At 42.8% G+C, this 22,261-nt stretch overlaps 1 protein-coding gene across 7 annotated transcripts in view; it reads right to left on the bottom strand.

The window, feature by feature from the left end:
• lyst (lysosomal trafficking regulator) overlaps positions 1-22,261 on the bottom strand; it is a 74,911-nt gene that overhangs the window by 17,248 nt on the left and 35,402 nt on the right. For 3 of the 7 annotated variants that reach the window (XM_079687467.1, XM_079687473.1, XM_079687470.1), the window contains 18 exons: positions 19,018-21,118; positions 14,990-15,920; positions 14,718-14,903; positions 12,545-12,698; positions 10,426-10,637; positions 10,235-10,301; positions 9,611-9,720; positions 8,242-8,611; positions 7,178-7,337; positions 6,898-7,071; positions 6,664-6,824; positions 4,901-5,091; positions 4,139-4,384; positions 3,246-3,419; positions 2,345-2,494; positions 1,150-1,287; positions 870-1,068; positions 656-784 (listed from right to left, as the gene is read on the bottom strand). In XM_079687467.1, coding sequence (XP_079543593.1) covers positions 656-784; positions 870-1,068; positions 1,150-1,287; positions 2,345-2,494; positions 3,246-3,419; positions 4,139-4,384; positions 4,901-5,091; positions 6,664-6,824; positions 6,898-7,071; positions 7,178-7,337; positions 8,242-8,611; positions 9,611-9,720; positions 10,235-10,301; positions 10,426-10,637; positions 12,545-12,698; positions 14,718-14,903; positions 14,990-15,920; positions 19,018-21,118 — 5,853 coding nt within the window. The remainder of the gene's footprint in view (positions 1-655; positions 785-869; positions 1,069-1,149; positions 1,288-2,344; positions 2,495-3,245; positions 3,420-4,138; positions 4,385-4,900; positions 5,092-6,663; positions 6,825-6,897; positions 7,072-7,177; positions 7,338-8,241; positions 8,612-9,610; positions 9,721-10,234; positions 10,302-10,425; positions 10,638-12,544; positions 12,699-14,717; positions 14,904-14,989; positions 15,921-19,017; positions 21,119-22,261) is intronic. The other 4 variants (XM_079687468.1, XM_079687469.1, XM_079687471.1 and 1 more) reach the window with 4 other exon arrangements.

Raw genomic sequence — 22,261 nt, 5'->3', positions numbered from 1 at the left:
ATGCAGACATATTGTACAATACTACAGTACAAATATTTAAATTGATAGGCTAGTGGCTGTGATAAGAAAACATGACGTTGCAGATAAAAAAGAGGGCTGATAATAAACAAAATTGTGACCATTCATTCTTGATAATTGTAGGGATTTATTACAATGTATATTTGCAAGTAGCACAGCCTTATCTCAAAAGTAACGTAGTGCTTTGCAAGAAATGTAAAGAAAACAATTCAAAATGCAAGGTTGTGATACAAAACAGGAATGGATAAATTGATATGCATTAATTTACATACTTATAAAGATATGCAGTATAAGACAAATACAGTCTCTCAAATAATTCACTTCAAGATCTGCAATTTTTAAATAGATACATTTAATTTGAAGCAAACGAAAAAAAGACCGGAGGGAGTTTCATAAACACATAACGACCTAATGCTTTTCTAACAAGTAACAATGTATACATTAGACCCTTAAATTAAAACTGATGAAACGGGGCTGATAAAGCTCTGATGTGTTCACGTAAGAGGCACATACACTCACAAAAGCCCTGCTGATGGAAAAATGCCTTTACCAGCAGCAGACTGAATGTTTGTATTCCATCATCTCAACTGTGTTGCAGTGCTTTAAGGTCAGTGTAATGAAGTGGAAACAGCAGTACCTTCATGGTGTGCATCAGTGAAGACAATCGGGGAGAGCGACACCACGGAGCTGCTGGCAGACTTTCCTCCACTGTTGGAGCGTCTCAGATACATAATGGACTGCACCTTCTCCTGGTACAGCTTCCCATCTGACAAATGACACGCATCAAATGAGCATTAAAGTAATGGCACTTTGACCGAAAGGTGCTTCCTTTAACTGCACTGCCTCCTCACCTATGTGTAGAGAGAAGTAGAAGCTGGATGGAGTGTGGCAGACGTATGTGTTGGTGGGCGGGTGCACAGCCAAGAGGAAGCTGTAGATGAGTTTCAGCAGGTCCATGTCCGGGGGAGACCCGAGCACCTCCTGGATGATTTTGACGAAGGACAGACAGACTTCCTGTGGGATGGCAGTCAGATGCTCGTCCCGATGCTCCTTAAGAGAACACAATGTGGTCAGTAAACAGTCTCAAGAGACAAGGGGCGTTGTTCCAGCAGCTTTATGAATTTGACCTACCTGTAACACCTGGCAGGTGAGCAGGAAGCGGTGCACGATTTCAGCCTTGAGGAACTGACGGATGTTGAAGACCTGATGAGGGTGGTGCACCCTGATGAGGATCTCCAAGGCAGCGAGCAGCGTTTCCCACACTCCACACTGATAGAAAACAACACAGACAGTTAATAACAATGGAGGGGACACATACACTCATTCATTATCATCAAAGGGTGGTTTTGCGACGACTCTGCAAAGCAAGGACTTACTATTTTGTATTTTAATGCATTATTAGCAGCCCATCATTGACACATTTTTGCCTCTGCACATACAGTCTCTGAGAACCAAGGTAAAAACTGAAATCCTGACCACAGAGTTTTGTTCCTGAGCTGTATGAATTCATTACCAGCTCATTCTTTAAATGATGATGCTTTGAGCTTTCTTCACCTCATCAGGAATGGATGTTAATAAGTTAATAGACCTTGAGAAACTAGGAATGTGGATGTTCAGTGAGGCTACTCAGCGATAATGATTTTTCTGCTTCCAAACTTTTCTGTACGAGTCTGATGAGAAAACAACATCTAATTTCTTCAACAAATAGTTTTTGAAATATTAAGTCCATATAGGGAATCAGCTTATAACACTCTCTATAAGGGCAGGAGTGTGGTGTGCAAATACTCTGGCACGTGCTGAATAAAGGAGAAATGCTTCCAATTAAAGGCTGTAAGAAGAAAAAACTCAGCAATATTGAACTGAAGGTAGTGTTTAATAAACATGTACAAAACTGGCGTTACAGGAACATCTAAAAGCATTTCAAAGCAGTATGTCATCCATGGGTTATTATAGTCCTAAAAAGGATCAATGGACCACTAGTATTTGTTTAGCCCTGTCATTTAAAAATACAATTATTATAAAAACTCAATATTAAAAGTACAATATTTGTGAATTAGTTTATGGTTCTGAAATTAAAACTCTTTCATTGGACAAACAATATGTGAGCCGTAAAACTGAATGTCTTTAAAATCTTGGTAAGCTTGCTCACTAACCAAAAATATGAAAAAGGCAATGGTGAATCCCAGAAAGCAATTGGTACTAACACATTGAGAGCAAATCGCTGATATGAATTAAAATAAGAGGACATGTTTTCTTAATTCACCTCCTGAGTGAGACTCATATCTCCTGTCACCCACAAAGTATGATTGATACTGTGTTTGTTTACCTCAGCCTTGGCCCAGATCTTCCAGTCCAACAGGATGTCTGAGAGGAGCCCGATATCCTGCACCACCGCGAGGGACTCAGTGTCCAACCGGAACTGCCCATCATCCCCGAGGATGAGGATGGGGGCACTGAAACATCCATCCAGTAAAGTCTACAAGGACAGAATATGGCCACCACATCAGAAAAACGATTTAAACAGTGTTTATATAATTTAGTGCTGGTCACTCTCATCAGATTAAACTGCAACATATTGATAATCACTATCCCTTCAGACCTGAGAGTGCAGAATCCCTGACAGCGAGAGGGTCAATAAGTTCTCCATTACATTTTTGGGAGTGCTTATCACTCCGTCAGAACCAATGCCCTTTACTCACTGAGCAGCCTGTTCGGTATCGATCAGAGTCTATCATTTTTGACCAGCTTCACTGCAGAGGTTATAAATCTTAAAGCATCTCTGGAAGACCCACATAAGATAGTAGTTGGCTGTTCATTGCAGCGGAAATAAAAAAGAGAAGAATACCTGTAACAGCATGTTTTGTTTGATATAGGAATGATTATGGGTGTTGATATATATCACTAATCAGTTCAGCCCTGTGCTATGCAATGCAGTATGACAAAAGTGACAAAGCCAATCAGAGGTGCTGTGTGACTCTGCAGGAGCTCAGTGTTTCATCACGTCAGACAGAATCCATTTCAGCACACAGCCATCACACAGCTCAATTACAGACACAGCCAGAGGGTCAAGTAACAGCAGGGTCACTAACACCGGCTCAAAGGCACCAGCGCGTCGGGCTGCATCAGATTCATGGTACAAAAAAAACAAGTGCCATTGAAGGTGTTTTACTGCACAGATAAGCAGAGGTTGTGAGCACTGACAGCAAATAGTTCACGGCGTGACTCACTTTCAGCATATGATATCCCACGATGCATTTGGACTTGATGAGGACCTGGTGGATCATGGAGTAACCATGGTAACAGTCCATTTCATGGATGCGGTGTTGGTTAAACTTGGACAAAGACAGCAGCACCCGCAGGGCCAGAGCCTGAGTCTTCTCACAGTCACTCAGCTCCACCGTCTGGACGCCGCAGCAAAGAGACGAGGGACAGAGGAACAAAAAGAAAAATGTCTGAATGTGAACAATGCAGAACTGGAGAGGAGTTCTTCAACATAATGTCACACTGTCACTGTTATTGTGGTCTCACAAAAGCACACAGAAACCTCAAATCTAATCAAACTACAGTCCCTGTTGGAAAGTAGTAACACACTACTTTCTTGATGCTGCACAGTAACAGACATAATAATTAGATAACTAACTCAGAATTAGATGATTAACTGAGTTCAAATATGAGGAAATTGATTTAATTGTTTTTGGGCTAAGGGTTACATTTCACTTCATGAATAATAGTAAGAATCAGCATAAAGAAATACAAAATAAGGGTTTCTAAACAGTCAATGAATGAATTTGCTCATTACCAACTTGAATAATTGTTTGGTGTGTCCAACAACAAAAATAAATGAGATTTTTTTACGACCAATATCATAATTAAAAGGATTTTATTTCTAATGTAATGTAAAGACATCTAAAATCAGTACGTTTTCTTGTTTGAGAAGCTTAAATGTTTGGCATTTTTGGTGCATAAGTGACTTTTGTCTCCCAAAAACGTTTTTGCACTTTTGTAGTGAGCTGACTCTATTGAATACAACTGTCACTTTTCCCACTCTGGAAAACATCCATCTTAACCTACAGTAATCCAGAAATATCCCAACAACAGGGATCATCTCCGACCCTCCTACCTGTGCGAAGAGGAAGACAAAGTTTCCTGTTCCTCCGATCTTGTGCAGGACGCTCTGCAGGCCGTGGGTCTCGGTGGGGAGCAGAGTTCTGAGGGAGTTGGGCTCCAGGGAAACACTCTGCACTTCCTTGGAGCTGAACGGCCGCTGGGTGACGACTGTCTTTGCCTGACCCTTCATCCTGATCACAGGCTCATAGATAGTGTAGACTATAGGGCTGCTGGGGGCATACACTACTGCCAAACTCTCCTATAGAAAAAACAAAATGCACACAATTAACATTTACAGGCAGGTCAACGAGGCCATCTAGCTTGGAGCTACACTTGATTTGGACATTGGTTAGGAAATAACTGAACTTATATAAATGTGGAGGGGAGGTTATTCTTTCCTCTTGTCTTAGCAGAGTAATAATCAACAAAGTAATTAGCCTTAAATGGGAAAAAACTATTTTCAGTCTCGCTAAAATAGCTGCAGCTTAACTGTAATAGCTTTTTCCATTGGAGAAAAATTACTTCTTAGTGCGCAGTATCATTAATGACAGCTAATTGGACCAGCACAATACTCCTAGACCGTGAAATGAAACAATAAATGAGACATAGGGGGGATTTGCCATGCACCACAGAGCACTTGAATCACAAAGTGCAAGTACAGGATTTAACAGTAAAAACAGTAACAATAAAAAACATCTATTTGTCTGTTTTGTGTTTTATATTTGTTGTTGTTAATATTTGTGAAATGATGAGACGACTGTCAACAAAGACTTACAACCAAAGATGTTGTGTCCACGTCATTGTTCTTCATCAGAAGCTCTCGCACATGCTCACACTTCAGGCCTTCCAGAGTGACAAACTTAGAGATTGTCCCACTGGGCTTGCCATATTTGCAGGGCATGATAGAGGTGAGGTCCGGCCCGCTTGTGTACAGGTAGAGGGCCTCCTCAGATCCGATTCTCGATCCTGGAATATGGAGGCAGAGTGTATACATTTAAAATGCTCTCCTAAATGCTGCAAATGTATTATATCAGAAGCCAGAAAACAGGATTCTGGGAAATCAAAAAGGTTAACCCCATGAGAGGATGATTCATATTTATCCATCAATAACTCATAAAGTAATAACATATGTAATTTAAAGCAAGACCCTTGAGAAGCCATTGTACTATGGTGATTTATTTCTTGTTTTGATCAACATTTCATGAAACCGCACTCCTTTTTTTCAGAGAAGAAACGAAGGAGAGGCTAAGCTTGTCTGATGGCATTAGTTGGGTTCACACACGGGTTGGGATCGCTTAGAGGCGAGCCATTCACGGCCAATTAGAGGCAACAAGAGAAGTATTCAGAAAGCCTTCGAGAGAATGTGAAGAATCTACAGCACGTAACACATCAAACTACAGCCACAACACATGTTCCGCTTTTTTAAATACCACAAGTCATTACTGTACACACTGCTCAAAAGAGAGAAGTTGATAATGGCCAAACCACCAGAGAGCAGCACTGAGGTGGAGCAGATCAAATTGTCTAAAGGATTATAACTAGAGCTGTCAGTCGATTAAAATATTTAATCGCATGATTGTCCATAGTTAATCACGATTAATCGCACATTTTGTATCTGTTCTAAATGTTCCTTATGAGTGGACAAATACGTTTTATGCAAATGTTTACTATCATTTGAACAATGACAAATATTCTCATGAATATTAAACACAACAACCTCTGAACATTACAAATATTCGCCTCGATTCAATATGGAACCTCTCTCATTCCATAATACAATACAAAGTGTGTGTGTGTGTGTGTGTGTGTGTGTGTGTGTGTGTGTGTGTGTGTGTGTGTGTGTGTGTGTGTGTGTGTGTGTGTGTGTGTGTGTGTGTGTGTGTGTGTGTGTGTGTGTGATGAGCTATGTGCAACTCAAGGCATATGCTCGAACGGGAGCTGCCTGGACGCTGCAATCATGTTGCGCACACTATCCGTGCTGAGTGTGCTGACTTTTCCCACAATGTCCCACTGTCTGGCTACCTGCATAAAGTGAAGTTCTCGGCGCAGTTGTCGGCGAAATGTCACTCCTCTGTTTTCATTTTAACAGGTCCTTATATCCGTTAGCGCAGCTAGCTAGCACCAGATGCTAACAACAACAACAACAACAACAACAACAACAACAATACACGTAAGGTCTCTCTCGCGCCACACATACACACACCCTCCCGGTCCTTCCGATGGCCAGTCGGTGCCTGCCGGTGAGCATGGAAGTGTGGTCTGCCCCAAGCGGGCAGCAGGAGCGGGACTGTCAGCATCAGCTTGTTGATGGTATTTTAAACTCGACTCGCTCTGAAACTACGGGGCGGCCGAGGACAAAAAATACACATGCGTTAATCGCGTTAAAATAATTAGTGGCGTTAATTTTTGTTTGCGCCTTAACTTGACAGCCCTAATTATAACAGATGTAGTAAGATAATGAGTGACTCGCTGGGATTAAGCATCAAAGAGTTTATAGGCACATGATTCTAGTTGGATAAAGAAGAAAGGAGCTCCTACCATTGAAGAGAAGCACAGTGCCCATGCTCCAGCGACCACCCTGTTTTATCAGATCCTCATTGGACGGCGCACAGTGGCCCACCATGCAGAAGGTTTTGTTGCTCTCAGATGATAAACTTGACTTTCTTGGTATGGTGTAATCCAAATAAACCTCACATTTCCTAAAACAGAGGGCATGTTAGGGTAGTGTTCACTCACCAGGGTTTGAAACTCTTGTTATGATAGGATGCTCACCTGATGCCACACACCCACACCACCACACGGCCGTGGATGTTCTTTTTGCCCTCTGGCTGCTGTGTATAGGTGAGGCCGAGGTGCTGCCATTGGCCGGCTCTGAACAGTTCCTCAACAGATTCTGCCTGGGCCAGCAGCCCCGCTTTTATCTCATCGTTTGGATCTATGCAGATCCTGTGGGAAGAAGCCATTTTAATGCTTCAAGGTCCATAAACTACAAGTACTTAAAAACTAGTAACCCATTCTGCACACACATCTTTGAGACTGTGCTGGTGCTCACCTGAATGTGAGGGAGCCTGATGTGAAGTCTGCCCACACTTGAAGCATCAGTGCCTTGGAGCCCATGGACAGAATGTGAATGAGACCTTCCTCTATAAACGTGGTCCCAGCCTGAGACGTGCCAAGGTGGGACTCAGCTGCAGGAGGGTTACTACTCTCCTCTGGAAAACAACGACGAGAGAATCTCAAAACCAGTCCATTTATTTGATCACTTTAGTTTTGATTGCCTCTATATACATAACAGAAAGACAAAGGTATTGCGCCAAAAGTTGAAACTGCAAATAGGAGGCTCAAACCAAAGATGCCATATTTGCTTTTCAATCTTTTTTTCCAATAATGACATTAGTTTCAATGAAAATATGCTGTATAGTGTCAATCGCTATATTTTATACACCTAATCAATTTCCCCAAACTCTTATTTTTTCACCCTTGAAAGACAATTTTTTATATGAAAATATTTTATGGTCAAATATCTAACTACTGCCTATGTCTGGATTGGTGCATTACACACCATTTTTATGTAATAGCCTTCCTGCCAGCTGTGAATACGATTTGGACCAATTACCTTTTCTTTCAGCACCAGAGGATTTATATATCGCCCAGCTATTAATGGAATTCATAAAACTCTCTTAATACCCTCTTAAAACTCTTTTAATACCCCATTCAATACTGCTTTTAAAGAAAAATATCACATATTTCCATACAAATTCTCTCAATTTGTGTGAATTTGTGGATTGTCTGTAATGCACACATAGGAATTTGTGATGTTCAATACCTTTTTCCATAAAATGCAACCTTAGACTGACATTCCATTAAACTATGATAACATTTCTAAATAATCATCAACGTAGTTTGATAATTTACATTTATCATCACTTCTACCACTGTATTTTCTTCTGGGGACTCCCTTTTCACTTTTGTTGATGCAATTTTTTGTTTTTAAGTCTCCCTTTCCAATAACAGAATCAAATGCAACACTTTTTAATGTTGAGTTAATACACACATACTTTAAAAACAGTTAATATTTATGGACTTCAGGCATTGATTTGAGGATCTGTGTCTCACCCTTGTCTTTGTCGCCATCCTTCTCCTCCTGCTCTGCCACTCTGAGCCACATCGAGGCACTGAAGCCGCTCGACATGTGGGGCCAGCAGTTCTGCCCGACCAGGGGCAGGTGGAGAGGGGCAACGTGCCAGGGAGAGGAACGGAGGTGGCTCGGCCCGTACTCGATGTCTCCCTCTCTGCGCCCAGGAGACAGTTTCCCCTTCCAGAGCAAACCAACACTTTTCCCTCCGGCAGCCCCGTTCTGTCTGGAGCCGGCCGACAGCCCTCCTGGGGTCGAGGCCGCAAGGATGATTGGAAAAGACAGGAAGTGAAGAGGCTCTATGTTCACGTTGGCTTCGACGATTTGTAGGATGCCTTTCAGTAAAATCTCCTGCAGGTACGCAAAGTAAATGGGGAGTGAGATTTCAGGCTAATGCTGCATGTTTCCTTTTCAATCTTACTATATTTATCCTTTTTTGATTAAAGGTGGAGTAGGTAAGTTTGAGAAACCGGCTCGAGATACACTTTTTGTTATATTCCATGGAATACTCTTAACATCCCGATAGCAATGAATATCTTAAGTGTTTTGACAAAAAATCCATGACAAAATGTCATCTGTGGAAGCCGTGGTACTGTAAAAAGCACGACCAATCATCTGAGCCGGCCCGGCTAAAATAACTGGATGGCCAACCTGCCTGTCAGCCTTCCATCAGAGGGGCTCTGTAAGGAAGTGGCAGATTTTCTCCGGTTGTGTATTTTCAAATTCTAGCGCACTCAAGCTGGTTTCTCCAAAATTTCCTACAGTACCTCACCTATAAGTGTTTTTACATTAACACATTACTGAGCAATTACATTGTGTTAACAGTGTGATCCTTGTAAAACAGGTGAGCATTAAACCTGTGGTTAACCTGAAAGTCTTGATATAATTTAGCAAAACCAGTAAAAATAGCAATAAAATAAAAAGGCAGTACAAAAAGAGAAACAGAGTGAAACTTTTAAAGAACTACTATCTCACAAAAACAAAGGTCACAAGTCATTATGTTCACATGGTTAAAAATACATCCTCTCTTTTTCAGGTTATTAATGATGTCTTCTGCTGTTTTCCAATTAGAAACAGACTTGTGATAATAAGTTGTATCATCACGTCTGCTCCGCACAAATTGGTGCTAATTGTATGTAGAATGAAAGCGTGCTCAAAGAAGCATTATGTGTTGATGAGTTTTAAATAACCAAGAAGTTAGGAGAGAGTGTCAGGAAGTGTGTCTCACATATAAGTGTGTGTTCCTGTTGAAAAATTAAACGTGCAGACAGTGTGAGCATAAGCTATCAGGGTCAACACCCTGAACGTAAGCTAAGAACTGTTGAGTGACTGATAGGGTTTGCTATTTACAGTAGGTGGGGTCTTCTCCAGGAAGAGGCGAATCAACAGAGCCAGTTCCTCCGCCGTGATTCGCGGGCTCACCATGGCAACCAGCAGCTCCACTAGAACAGTCTGGCAATCTGAATGTAGACCAATGAAGAGCAGATGACATAAACAGTTTTTATTTCACTCGTGCATGCACCAGGATACTGCAGATAGAAACACAAAACAGCATCGCTACCCGCTTAGCTCTCAGCCAAAAATATTATTTGTAGAGAAAAACAAATGTGGCAATGCCATAAAACATAAACATACATTTTATATATAAAATCACTCCAATGGTTAAAGATTTTTTCCCAAAATATTACTAACATACTGCACTTCTGAGTGTGAAAACCGATTGTACCCAATTTTTTACATTCCTTGATTTTCCTTTTCCCTAATATCCTACAGTTTTAGATAGAGCAGCAACAATACATGAACTTATGGATTGGTCTATTTTATTTTTTTAATAAGCGGCAACTATTTTGATAATCAATTAAAAAAGCTGACCAGTCTCTTAATTATCGGGATTTTCTGCAATCATCTGTTTAATATCATAATAACAGCCTTCGTGTCAGATAAGTCTACATTAAGCCAGCAGAACGAACAAACCTGTAAAGGAGGGGTCTGTTTGGCTGAGTATGTTGTGAAAGCCAGACAGGATGGTCTTGACTCCTCCCTGTCAAGTTCAGAACAAGAAGTCAGTCATACTGCTCAGAGCACACATAAGAAGAACAGTAAAACAAACAGAGACAGCTGAGGCAGGTGGAGAAGAACAAAGTCAAAGAAGTGCTCAGTCTGACCTGGTCGTAGAGCAGGGCAGCATTGTGGTGGTTTGCGTGTACTGCACCCAGCAGGCCGTGAAACACGTGACTCAGGACCTCCAGGTCTGGGGAGCCGGTGGCGAGAAGCTTCAGCTCCATCGTGCAGATCTCCGGGAACAGCAGGATGCCACGTCTGGGCCCGTCCGCCACCGCCACAAACTCCCGCAGCACAGCAGACTCCACCTTTAATCCTTAAAGAGCCACCACACACAGATGTAAAATATCAGAGACACACCCAGACACTCTTACACAGACATGGAGAGATGTGTGGCCTGTCATGCCTGCCAGCACAGAAATACACAATGCTCGCGTGGCTGTGAAGCTTAAACATCTTCACAACCCACAGGCATTCCCTGCGTCATCTCCTCCATGCTGCCATCTCATGAAAATGAATTAGCCTCAGTGCTGTGCTCAGCCTCAGAGCAGCATGGGAGTCCCCTCGTGCTTTACAGAGGAGCAGCTCAGCAGGCTCTCACACAGCTTCTCGGACCCCCTTTTATTAATCAAGCCTGCTCTCTCTCCCTGTGCACAGGAACACACATTGCCTTCATTTAACACCAACACACATCCACAAACATGCTGCTGGCAGTGAATATCAACTAATAGGCGACTGCCATCCTTTGATATTATTTTGTGAAAAATGTATCAAGTGCAGCATTGCAGTCCATGTCATTTGTCTCCACACTCAGTCCACTCTCTACCCATATGTTGTATAACTAAATATGGCAAAAAGAGACTTTAAAAAACATAAAAGTAGTGTGTGAAGTCATGAATGACCTTTGAGGGGAAAAAATACAGTTTAGGTAAAAATATATATATTAATATGTATATATTAATATACCTACAGCCTGGGGAATCAAGATATAGTATTAGTGGAAAATGCCAAATTTGACTGTGAGAGGTTAAGACATCTGTCAATCAAGCAATTGGCCCCTGAAATACAGGGATAAAAAAACAAAAACACCATAAGCACTACTAAGCCACACTGACAACTTGTAATTTAGCTAATACAATTCTATGTTTCTAAAAAACACATGTCTTTTTTATAGATAATTGTATCTAGTACAGGAGTATACTACTAGGAGAAATGAACTGGTAGTGCTTACTTATGATGTGTTTCCAATTGAACCAGGATGTTCAATGTTAAGGACAAAGCATTTCAGCCTGGGATAGGGTTAATGCATTTGTTTTGCATGAGGTCAGCGTTTAAGCTTCACTGTTTTCCAGGACGAAAGGTTTTCCACAAAAAAGTAAAGGCTCCATTTGAAGGTGGCTTTAAGTCACAAGATCCAGCTCATGTGGCTACAGAGTGTAGCAGCCTGCAGTTGTAAAATGTAAAACAATGATTGTATTCTGAGGGGATGAAAAAGTAAAAAGGGTGTAATCAGGCCACGTTCTTAACCAGTGAGACCAGATGGAGGGAACTAACACAAGAGGCTGTTGTGAGGGTACAAATAATTGCCTGTTTTTGCAATGTCATATGTACGCAACAAGGACTAGCCACTATTTATTGCCAAATATCCTCTACAGCAAACCAAAAGAGGATGTGGTTTTATCACACTGCATTTTTGCCTCAAAACCATGATGTTAAACATAAAATAATCAACCAGTGAATGCAAGGAAATGCAATAATGCAAAATTAACTCAACAAATGCTTTAAATGATCTCTTCAGTAGTGGGAATAAAGTCCCATGGTTAAAAAGGTCCCAAGGTCGAGACCAACACTTGACCTCTAAATCAATCAAGATTAGACTTCTGACATTTATCACGAGAAAGACAAACGTCACAAAAGACGGAGTACATGCAGTGAAAGTGATTTACTGAGTCTCAAAGTAACCCAAGAGAATTAAAAAGAGTGAAAAATCTGCAGTGAAAGGCTTAAAAGTAAAGCAAACAGTCCACGTGAGCGTTAAATTAGCCTAAGATACTATTGTTAGGAGCAATCAGGTGTGTCCAATAGCTGTGGATTCTCGAGGAGGAGTAGATGGGAGTGTGTGTGTGTGTGTGTGTGTGTGTGTGTGTGTGTGTGTGTGTGTGTGTGTGTGTGTGTGTGTGTGTGTGTGTGTGTGTGTGTGTGTGTGTGTGTGTGTGGACCTACCCTCTTCCTGCTTGGCCATGTCCTCGGGGTTGCTTTCGCTGTCAGCGTCGTAGCCCTCCTCCTCCCCCGAGGGCTTGATGCCGCAGCTCTGCACCTCGTCCACCTCCTCGGAGAGATCGCCTGCCGGGGCCCCCCCCTCCGCCAACACCTGGAGCTTCCAACAGAAGGAGAGTGACAGAGGAAGGGAGAGACCCAGAGAGAGAAGGAAGAGAGCAGGATAGAACAAAAAGAAGAATGACTTTCAGGACTAAACACAACAAGATCCTTGTCTGGTCAGATGTCAAGCCGTTAGTCAGATAACATTTATTTTGCAAGAGCTTACCCAATGCTGCTTAAAAGAAAGGTCCTGTTATGCTCAAATATAACAAGTCCTACCACTAATGCAGCGGATAAATTGTCAACAAAAGGTTTTCAAGTGATGAGGGGGGAAAAAAAGTACAAGATTTTGGTCATAAGATGCATATCAGCTGACTCGCAGGGCACTCACACGGCGCAGTTCCCCCAACGTGAGCAGTAAGTCATCATATGTACTCGGAGGCAAACACAAATACACACTCAAGTAAACAGTCGGGCTATAAACCGTTTACCACATCAAAGACGAGGCTTACTGTAATACACACCTCTTTTCCTCTCAGTATTATACTACGCAGTTTTGAAATTCAATTGTGGGTGACTATTTCCAAGAAGAATCCTCGACAGGAGAAACTTTGTGGTGGTAGACTAATCTTGGAGCTTCATACATCACGGTTAAGTGAACATCACACTCTGCTGGGCTCACTGAGAAAGAATGAAGCTCTTAAGAAATAGGTAAATCTATTATATAAAAAGCTAAATCCTTCCGTGTTGGAACAGGCTTAGTCAGACAGGCATTTTAAGACTTGTGAAAAACACATCCAAGGCTGTGAGAGAGGAGGAACCCACTACTAGGCGGGCAGTCGTTTCAGTGAGGGCAGACACAAGAAAAGTAATTTTTTGTTGTTGTATTGTTCTCACTTCCTGGAAAAAATAAAAAGCACTGTGTCCTTACCATATAAGGTCATTCAAGTTGTTCATTAATGTAGCCATAATGAAAAGTGACGGTTTAAAAAGGAGGCGGGAGCTGTTTTTAGCCAAATTTGTGAATATCTCAACTGATTATTTTATGTTATCTTGATTTTTTTTCCCAGTGTTTATTTTGTATCTATTAATATAAATAAATATAAATGAAATGCACTTCCATGTCTGTTATGTGTATTTTTGCCTATATTTAAAAGAAAAAAACAGAAATAGCATTTAGATTTTTACCATCAGTGACCAGTTACAAAATGAGACTATGCTTGCTCGTGTTTGCATCCACTGCTTAGTCTAAACAAGGGCTATCATTATGTACGTCTGCTTGTTTTGTTGCACATGGGGCAGATAATGGCTGCTTAGCAACATAGACGACCCAGCCGTCCTGATGCTTGACGACATTCGGCTGGAAATGAGTTTTCCTTTCATTGTACGCCTTCACTCCTAAATAAACACGACTGCCCTTTATCTTTGAATAGCGTCCAGCCAAAGACGTAATATGTGATGACTGGAGACAGTCTGCTACTTCATGCTACTGGGGGAAAAAGCAATCAAAAACAACTGGATAAACAACTTTGAATGAACTTAATCGAGCAAAGATTTGTTGTCCCCTGGTTAGCAGCTCATTTAGACGATATATTCAAGATGCAGATTGCTTCTGGTCACATATCCTTGTTTAAAATGATATCATCTATCTTGACTTGCTGTTCCTGTCTGACGCCTTCACAAGCTTTTGCCAATTTGTTGAAAATAATAACACAAATTTGTTTAAGAAAAAGGGCAAGACCTGATAATAACAGAACTGACAGGAGATAGACAACAGGCAATTAGAGGAGACAGAGTACACACAACAAAGGTTTATGGTCAGAGCAATAAACCATGAGGCCACCCGGGTGCCCTTGGTTAAACCAGCAACATTCATTAAGTGAATAACAGCAGTGCACTTTGAATAGATGGAGATAGTATAAGAAGAGCATTTTTGCAGATGTACATAAAGACTCAAACAAAAGAATGTGTAATTACTACAAAATGCTATATTCTATTCTATCCAGCAGAAAAGATAAAGATGAGTTGAGTAAACATTTTCCAGAAAAAAAAAAAAAGGTGCTGTAACTTCACTCACAGTTTCTCCCAGGGCAGGACTCACCCTGTCTGTCTTCTCCTCAGGGGGATCAGGACAGGATGACACTTCTGCCAGGGCCACTCTCAGGAGGGAGTCAAACAGCGGGACAGCGAGGTCAGAGTTAACCACCCCTGAGCGGGAGAGCTGCTCTCTCACCTCAATCAGGGTTTCTTCCACCGACTGGAGCTAGAGGAGAGAGATTACAGTTTACAGAGGCCAGGGGGAAATACTTTGGAGGGATTAGCTGAGAAGTATGATATTAAACTTCATACCTGATGTGAAAACTCTGGTTCTATCCTATGCAGGGCCGAGTTGGCACTATGCAGACAAATAGCCAGCAAGGCCTCAAGGAGACGAATGCTTTGTAGTTGCCACTCCTCCTCCAGCCTCTTTGCTGGATCTTTGGTCTTTCCCTCAGATGGAGCAGAGCAGTGGGCGTCGGCTGCATCGTGAGCAGTCTCCTCCGTGCCCAGTGAGGTAGGGCTGCCTTTGCTCTTACCATCCCTCTTCTTCTTTGCCTTCCCGTCCTTGGTCTTACAGGAAAGTTTCTGAATAACCAAGGCCATGAGGCGCAAGCACACATCCAGTCCTCCTAGCCTGAAGAACTGCCTCTGGAACAAGGGGTTGGCCATGTAGATCCACCGACACACTGACCAAACATCCGCAGCACATCGCACCTGCTCCTTGGAGGGCAGAGCCACGCTGTCGGGGGAAAGGTAGGGCAGTCGCCCCCCCAGAGGTTCACTGGCAGTGCTGTCGTAACCTGAAGTGTCCTCAGAGTCGTTGGCTGAGTCGCGGTCAAAATCGGCCTCCTTGCTGACACAGAGGAAGGCAACGCACAAGAAGAGGTTGATAACATGGAGGTGGGTCTCTGCACGGCTGCCCCCCGGCCCACATCCCTGCCCGCTCCGGCTCTTATGGCGCGGATACACCTCCTTCAGACCTTCGTAGAACTTGCTGAGGCTCTGCGGGCCCTCCCCAGCCCCTCGGGACCCCAGCTCCTCAGCCAAGCCCAGGACGGCCTCCCGTTCTTCAGCATCGGCGCTCTCCAGCTCCTGAAGCACCCCATCAGCCTGCTGGTGTCCAACGCCTATTATCAGAGTCTCAAACACCTTCAAGGCCAAAGAGCGCGTCTGGTCGAGGTGGACGAGCTCCGTCACCTGATTGAGCCCGTTACAACTGAGGAACAGATCTCTGATCACCCTGCAAAGAAAAATAATAGAAACTTAGCAAAGTCAAACTGAAAATGTACAGATGAAGCACATTCAATATAAAAATGGGAAGTTAGAAAGACTCAAAATTCATTTCTAACACTTTAATACATTATGTCATTCATTCAAATGGAAATTACCCCATGACGAGTTTAACCTAAGCATGCCTCTTTTGGTAAAGGAAATGATTAACATAGTGACAGAGAGGGTGGATGTGTGCAACACTCATTGAAACTCTGCTAAATCTCCATACAATTAAAATAAATGGCATCACTCAGTCTAATCTAACAAACTCTGAAACTAGTCAATCAGAGGCACAGCCACTGGCACCAAACACTCCTTCCTTCACTGATTTCATTTCCTCCTATTGGACTGAAGATATCATTTCCCCCAGGGCACAACAACTCCTTTAAATATATGAGTGGAACCCCATTAACATGATAAATAAACTGTGAAGGACACTTCACACTGACACTACTTATGAACACAACTGCTGTATTAGTATAGATGTAATTCTCTATATTGCATTTTCTCCCTTATCTAATCTATTTGTTTTACTGTGTGTTTATTTTACTGAGCAACAAAGACAAATCCCATCACATTGTGCCAAAGTTATCTTATTGTGAATAATATGTTTGATTAGCAAAACCAAGCTAACATTTACCCTTTTCTAATGGGTTTACTACTAGAGCACACGCAAATTCAAGCAGCCATGAATAATAAATGGTGCTATTACAATGCAGGGTAAATGACCTTCAATGAATAATATCTCACCTCTGAGTGAAGGTTATAAGGTTATTGAAAGAACAACACTCTCAAAAGATTACATCAAACACAGTCTGAATATTAAAAACCCTTAAATCCCTGCAGGGGATTGTTTACCCGATATGTTGAGGTACGGAAACAGATGTTCACTTGAAGCTGTCAGCTCAGTGCGTGAAATGGATAAATGTAATAAATAATAAACTTGCTGATTATTTTTTCTCCAATTTAAACGCCGTCTCCAGCCTTCCTCTAAATGAATGTAGAGTTGATTAATTCCACTTTTCTCAGAACATTTCCTCTGTTCATTAGCAGTGTGCAAGTCCATCAGGATGACTTTTCACTAGCCTGAATATGTAATGCCCCCATCGGAGAAATATGGTGCTCTGGTAGCTGGAGCGGTGCAAGGTGATGAAGAGGCTGGCAGGATGTCAGGTGACTTACAGCTTTGAGAAGATTATCAATCTTTCAGGTTATCCAGCAACAAAAAGGGTCCTGTTGGCATGCTATTAAATCAATGTGTACACTGTGGCTTCTGTTGTATTGGTTGAGTCATTTAAACACTTAATACTTTACCAGTCATTGTCTGATCCCGGCAGATAGAATCCTTGTTTGTGTCAATTTGAATGGCCTGGCAAGGAGTGTGGAGATTGTACATTTGTCCAGGATAATGTCAAATATAAGGGATAAGGCTGGGAGTTAGTTTGGCTTGAAATATATTTAATTGTGCTGAATATGCTGTTCTGAGTCAATTTACCAGTTTTAGAAAAAGCTTAAATGAGAAACATGTACTTCGCCCAGCAGATGGAGCCGCATAGTCTAACCAAGTGAGATTGACACGTACAGAAGCAGAAGTACATTAATCATCCTTCTACAAGTCATTGTTTTCTTTATCTAGGTTATAATTGGTTTGACAGTGTTAGAGGGGAAACATAGGTTTATTTTAAATATTCATTCACGTGACCAGTTGTAAGTTATATCTCAACAACCACTGGTTTGTTAACCTTGTGTGCTGTGACCAGAAAAACATTACGATTTAAATTGTGATGAAATATACTACATCTAAAGGTGTTTCATATCTGTAAGAATGAATGGCAGTTATTAATTAAGTAATTAAAATCTGCATGAAGAGGAATCTTAAGGCGGTTTTGAACAAAACATAAGATTAAACATATTGTTTTAATTTAAGAAACAACACTGTTTGATATTGGCTCTCACCTCCTATAAACCTCTCACAACCTCCAGTTGTTTTGGTACCATACAAAAGTATTTTTTAACATGAACAAATAAAATGTAAAAAAAATATGGTATTCAAATGTACATCCCTGGAAAAAACAAATATATTAATGAGCTATCTCGATTACATTTCAAGAACCCATTTAGCAGCAGTGTTTGAAGATAAATGCATTGAAGGTACATGAAGGGGGAAATATACAAATGATGCACAGATTAAGTACCACTCATAGTTTCCAGAATTGAGATGTATCTGAATATGTATAATGATGCTTTTTACATAAGCCTAAGGACAATTATTTCTAAAGTGTCTTGTGAAAGGCTCAGAGGACACACATCACAGCTGTATAGACTCGGAGTGCTGACAGACTGCCTCAAAGCATTCATCCATCCCTTTTCTACACTGATCCTGTTTAAGGCTGCATGAGGATTCCAGCGTGCATTGTGCAGGAGCTAGTGTAAAGCCTAGACAGGTGTCCCATGGTTAACACACCCAGACAGACCTGCATGTCTCTGGTTTGCTTCTGAGAACTCAATCATCAACTGATAAAAATCCATACCATACGTTAAACCTATTTAAAACCGTAATATAATAATTCATTGTGGCAGCATTTTGTTAATTGTGTCTGGACAAATACCGCAAGCCCCTGCTGTAGCCAGACTACCGTACTCATTACAGTGTTACATAAACAGTTAATTATCTTCCATCTGTCACTCTCTCCACAAAGCGGTACTACATTATTGATAAGCATCAAATGGCAGTGACCTGGAGAGACAGATCTGATGTCAAAAAATGCCCAAGAGGATAAGGTGTCTGCTTCGAGCTGGCTGATTATATTTGCTTCGAGTGGCAGTATAAAAAGAAGCAGAGTCCATTTCTCGAGTGAAAACCTGTTTTTGATGCTTCTGAACATTTACTTAAACCAAGAACAGCCTGTAGCTTCACGTCTTCCTACCTAAAAAAATGTTTTAATGAATAAATCAGTTTAGCAGAAATAGCTACATCTGTACAATAAATAGTGCAGGGAAATCTCAGATGAGCAACGAAAACAACCACTGCAACACAACAGATGGACAAAAAAAGGATGACTCGCCTTGACTTCAGAAGGGCAGGTAATGTTTGCAGGTAGATGAGTAGTACCTCCACAGGCAGGCACTGCGTGTGATAGGTGCAGACCTGAGAGCAGGCAGTGGAGACCCCCAGCTGCTGGGCGTGGTGGGCCAGCTCGACCCCTCTCTGCAGCACAGGGTTGAAGATGTGTGTGTAGAGCTGCCACTGCACTATAGCGTTGCCTCGCAGGGTCAGGTGGCAAACATGGCCAGCTATCTGCTGACTCAGCTGCCAGTCCTCACCAAACACCAGCTCTTGATAGGCCTGCAGAGCATCCCACTTCCACAGCATGTCCTCCGCCCCTCCTCCACTCGGCAGAATCCCCTTGGAGCGGTAGCACAGGCTGGTCGAAACGGCCGAAGGTTCCCCGTGCTGCAGAGTCTCCTCCAGGCCCGGCAGCTGGCTGCTGTCCAGCGTGCAGATGTTACAGGAGGCCAGCTTGGCTCTCTCTGAGGGTTGCCCCCCACCAAGCTGGTCTAGGATCAGTCGGCCCAGGACGCTGAGAACATGAGACTGGTAACTACGCAGACCTGGAGCTTTAAAGGCATGCAGCATGGGTCCTACCACGGAGCAAGGGTCCATACAACAGCAGATTCCAACGGCCTGCACCCCGGCCAGCACCTGCAGCACAGCTGGCCCACTGGGGGACAGTCGCTGCAGCAGCCGCAGGCATTGGTGAGAACAGGCAGCAAGGCAGCAACAACGTTCAGGATAGCGCACCGCATCACCACCTTCTTTGCCTTCTCCGTCCTCTTCGAAGGGATTTCTCCTAGCGGCCTGCTTGAAAGCAGAGACGGGCAAACCTGACAGGTCTCTGTGGTGATGCAGGAAGTGGGAGTATTCACAGCGACGGTGGCGGCGTCTGGCGCACACAGACTGATGCAACTGTTCTGACTTTGCCTTTTTGACGGCACTGATGATCTTGAAGACGCCTGCAATGAGACCTCGTAGCCTCTCTGAAGCCTCACCTCCTATTTCAGAATCCCTCGCCCTCCCTAGTCCTTCCAGCCGCAGCACTGTGGCCTCAAACAGCTCCAGACCGCGGTGCTGGACAAACTCATGGATGAGCTCTAGGGCCTGGCTGAAGAAAAATGGGTTAGGTGTGGAAGCCTGCAGGCAACCAAGCAACACCTGTAGTACTCCCTCCAAAAGCTCTGGAAGCAGTAGCGCCCTGTGGCGATAGCGGGAGAACGAAAAGTCTTCCTGGACCTCCTGCAGGGTCTTCTTAGGGCGAGGAGCAAAAGGGTCATTCTGTCTGTCCAAGCAGCTCTGGATTTTGAGGGTGGCTCTCAGCAGATCTGTCAGGCTGCGCCTCAGACTGTCAGGAAGGGTTTCACTCTGACTCACATCCACCGACATCAGGTGCAGGATGGTGCGTAGAAGCATCCTCTGGACCAGTGCGATGGGCTCTTCTGTCCATCCTCCAGCGAGTTCCTCAGCCCCCGTCCCACTTCCACCCCCTCCCCCTGGACCACAGCAATCTCCAAACTCAGTCAGGATCTCAGTGAGAGTAGGTACGACGCTGACTGCCAGGCCAGGGTTGTGGTTGATGCTCATGTCAAACTTACAGACCTTCTCCAGCAGGGAAAGCAACACATGGCAGAGGTCAAAGGGCGAGTTTTCCATGCGGTTAAAAATGGATATTGCGGCCGGGTCGGTCAGGGTTTCAGTGTCCGCCATCTGGAACCCCGGGGCTCGGGGGTGTGGGTATGGTGCGCTCATGGTTTCTGTGGTGGTGGTGGGGGTGGATGTCAACTGTGAGGACTCTGAACGATGATGCTGACAGTCTACTCGGATGGTGGAGCCATGTGACCTTCGGCTCCTCGCACCACCGGGGCCCGGGACAGCTTTGTCTTCAGGGTTGGCTTCCGAATCTGAGGTAGATACCTGGGTCTTCCGAGCATCTTTTACAGAGTATCTCTGCGCTGTCCTGCGTGACCTCCGTGACTTCCAGGTGCCACTGCCAACACGGGACCTCTTTCCAGTGGTCTGCTCATCTGTGGCAGCCTTCTGTCCTGCTCTGAGAGGGGCGGCCTTCACCTCCCGGCTGAGGAATACCTCCAGTAAGGACGGCAGGGTGAAATCTGTGAACACAAAGATATCTGCATAAAGACCAACAAACCAAGGATACTTAAATGTATAATAAGACACGATTTTGGCATCAAAGGCGTTGTGGTTTCTGTTAGTATTCCCACTTGTATTGAACAATCAGGATTTAGCAGACTTTAGTAAATGCAGGTGAACAGTCCCTGTGGAGAGCAAAAGAGGCAGTACACATTGGTACATTTTCTCAAATCAGCGTAAAAATGTAAGTTTTTATATGGGTTCGCTCAGCTGGATGTCAGGAGACATTTGTTGTTTTCTTAAAAACACATTTGGTGAGTAAGAATTAATTAGAGTAAAAAATGTCTAGGGTCCATGTTAGGTAGGATCAGCAGTCCTGTACTAAATACCGGCATCCTCCTGAGGTCACAGGCCTCTGCAACCACTCGTCTTCCCCTTTTGTGTGGATGTTTGTAACACTCAGATTCCAAATAATGAAAACATTTACAAATAACAACAGATTTATGAATCTCCAAATTAGCACTGTCACCGTTTGCAGTGTTAAGTAGACTACAAATACAAGACAAAAACATGATAGACACAATACACACGCATTCCTCTGCCTTTACATGAACAACCAAAGATAGTGCTAAACCATGGTAACAAACTACGGCTGCTCGATTATGGCAAAAATCATAATCTCGATTATTTGGGTCAATAATTGTTATCACGATTATTAAAAACGATTATCCATTTACTTTGAAAACATCCATTTATTGAAAATAAATGTGAACAGTATGTGTTTAACAGTTGATCACCCTGAACTGTAAGTATAATTCAACTGAAAAACCAAACTTTTTTTTTTTTTTAGATTATGTTGATTTCATAATCGTTGCAAGCCAAAATTGTAATTGCGATTAAAATACGATTAATTGAGCAGCCCTAAAACAAACTATGTAATTGATGGAAGATAAAGCAAATATATAAATAAACAAAGCCGGATAACAATTTTGGCCCAGGACAAAGCAGTCAGTTTGTGTGTAGAAATGATAATGTTGTACAGTAAATCAAAGAGAACTGTATGTAAATTGAAATCATTAGCTATAAACCAAGAAATAGGGGTAGTCACATGGCTGTACAGCCGGGCAGTGTGATGTATGTAGCGTTAACATAATGAAGTAGTT

The sequence above is a fragment of the Notothenia rossii genome (genome assembly GCF_949606895.1).
Source record: "Notothenia rossii genome assembly, chromosome: 6".
NCBI classification, from domain to species: Eukaryota; Metazoa; Chordata; class Actinopteri; order Perciformes; family Nototheniidae; genus Notothenia; species Notothenia rossii.
Note: the sequence above shows the minus strand (reverse complement) of the source record. Positions and strands in the feature narration are given on the sequence as shown.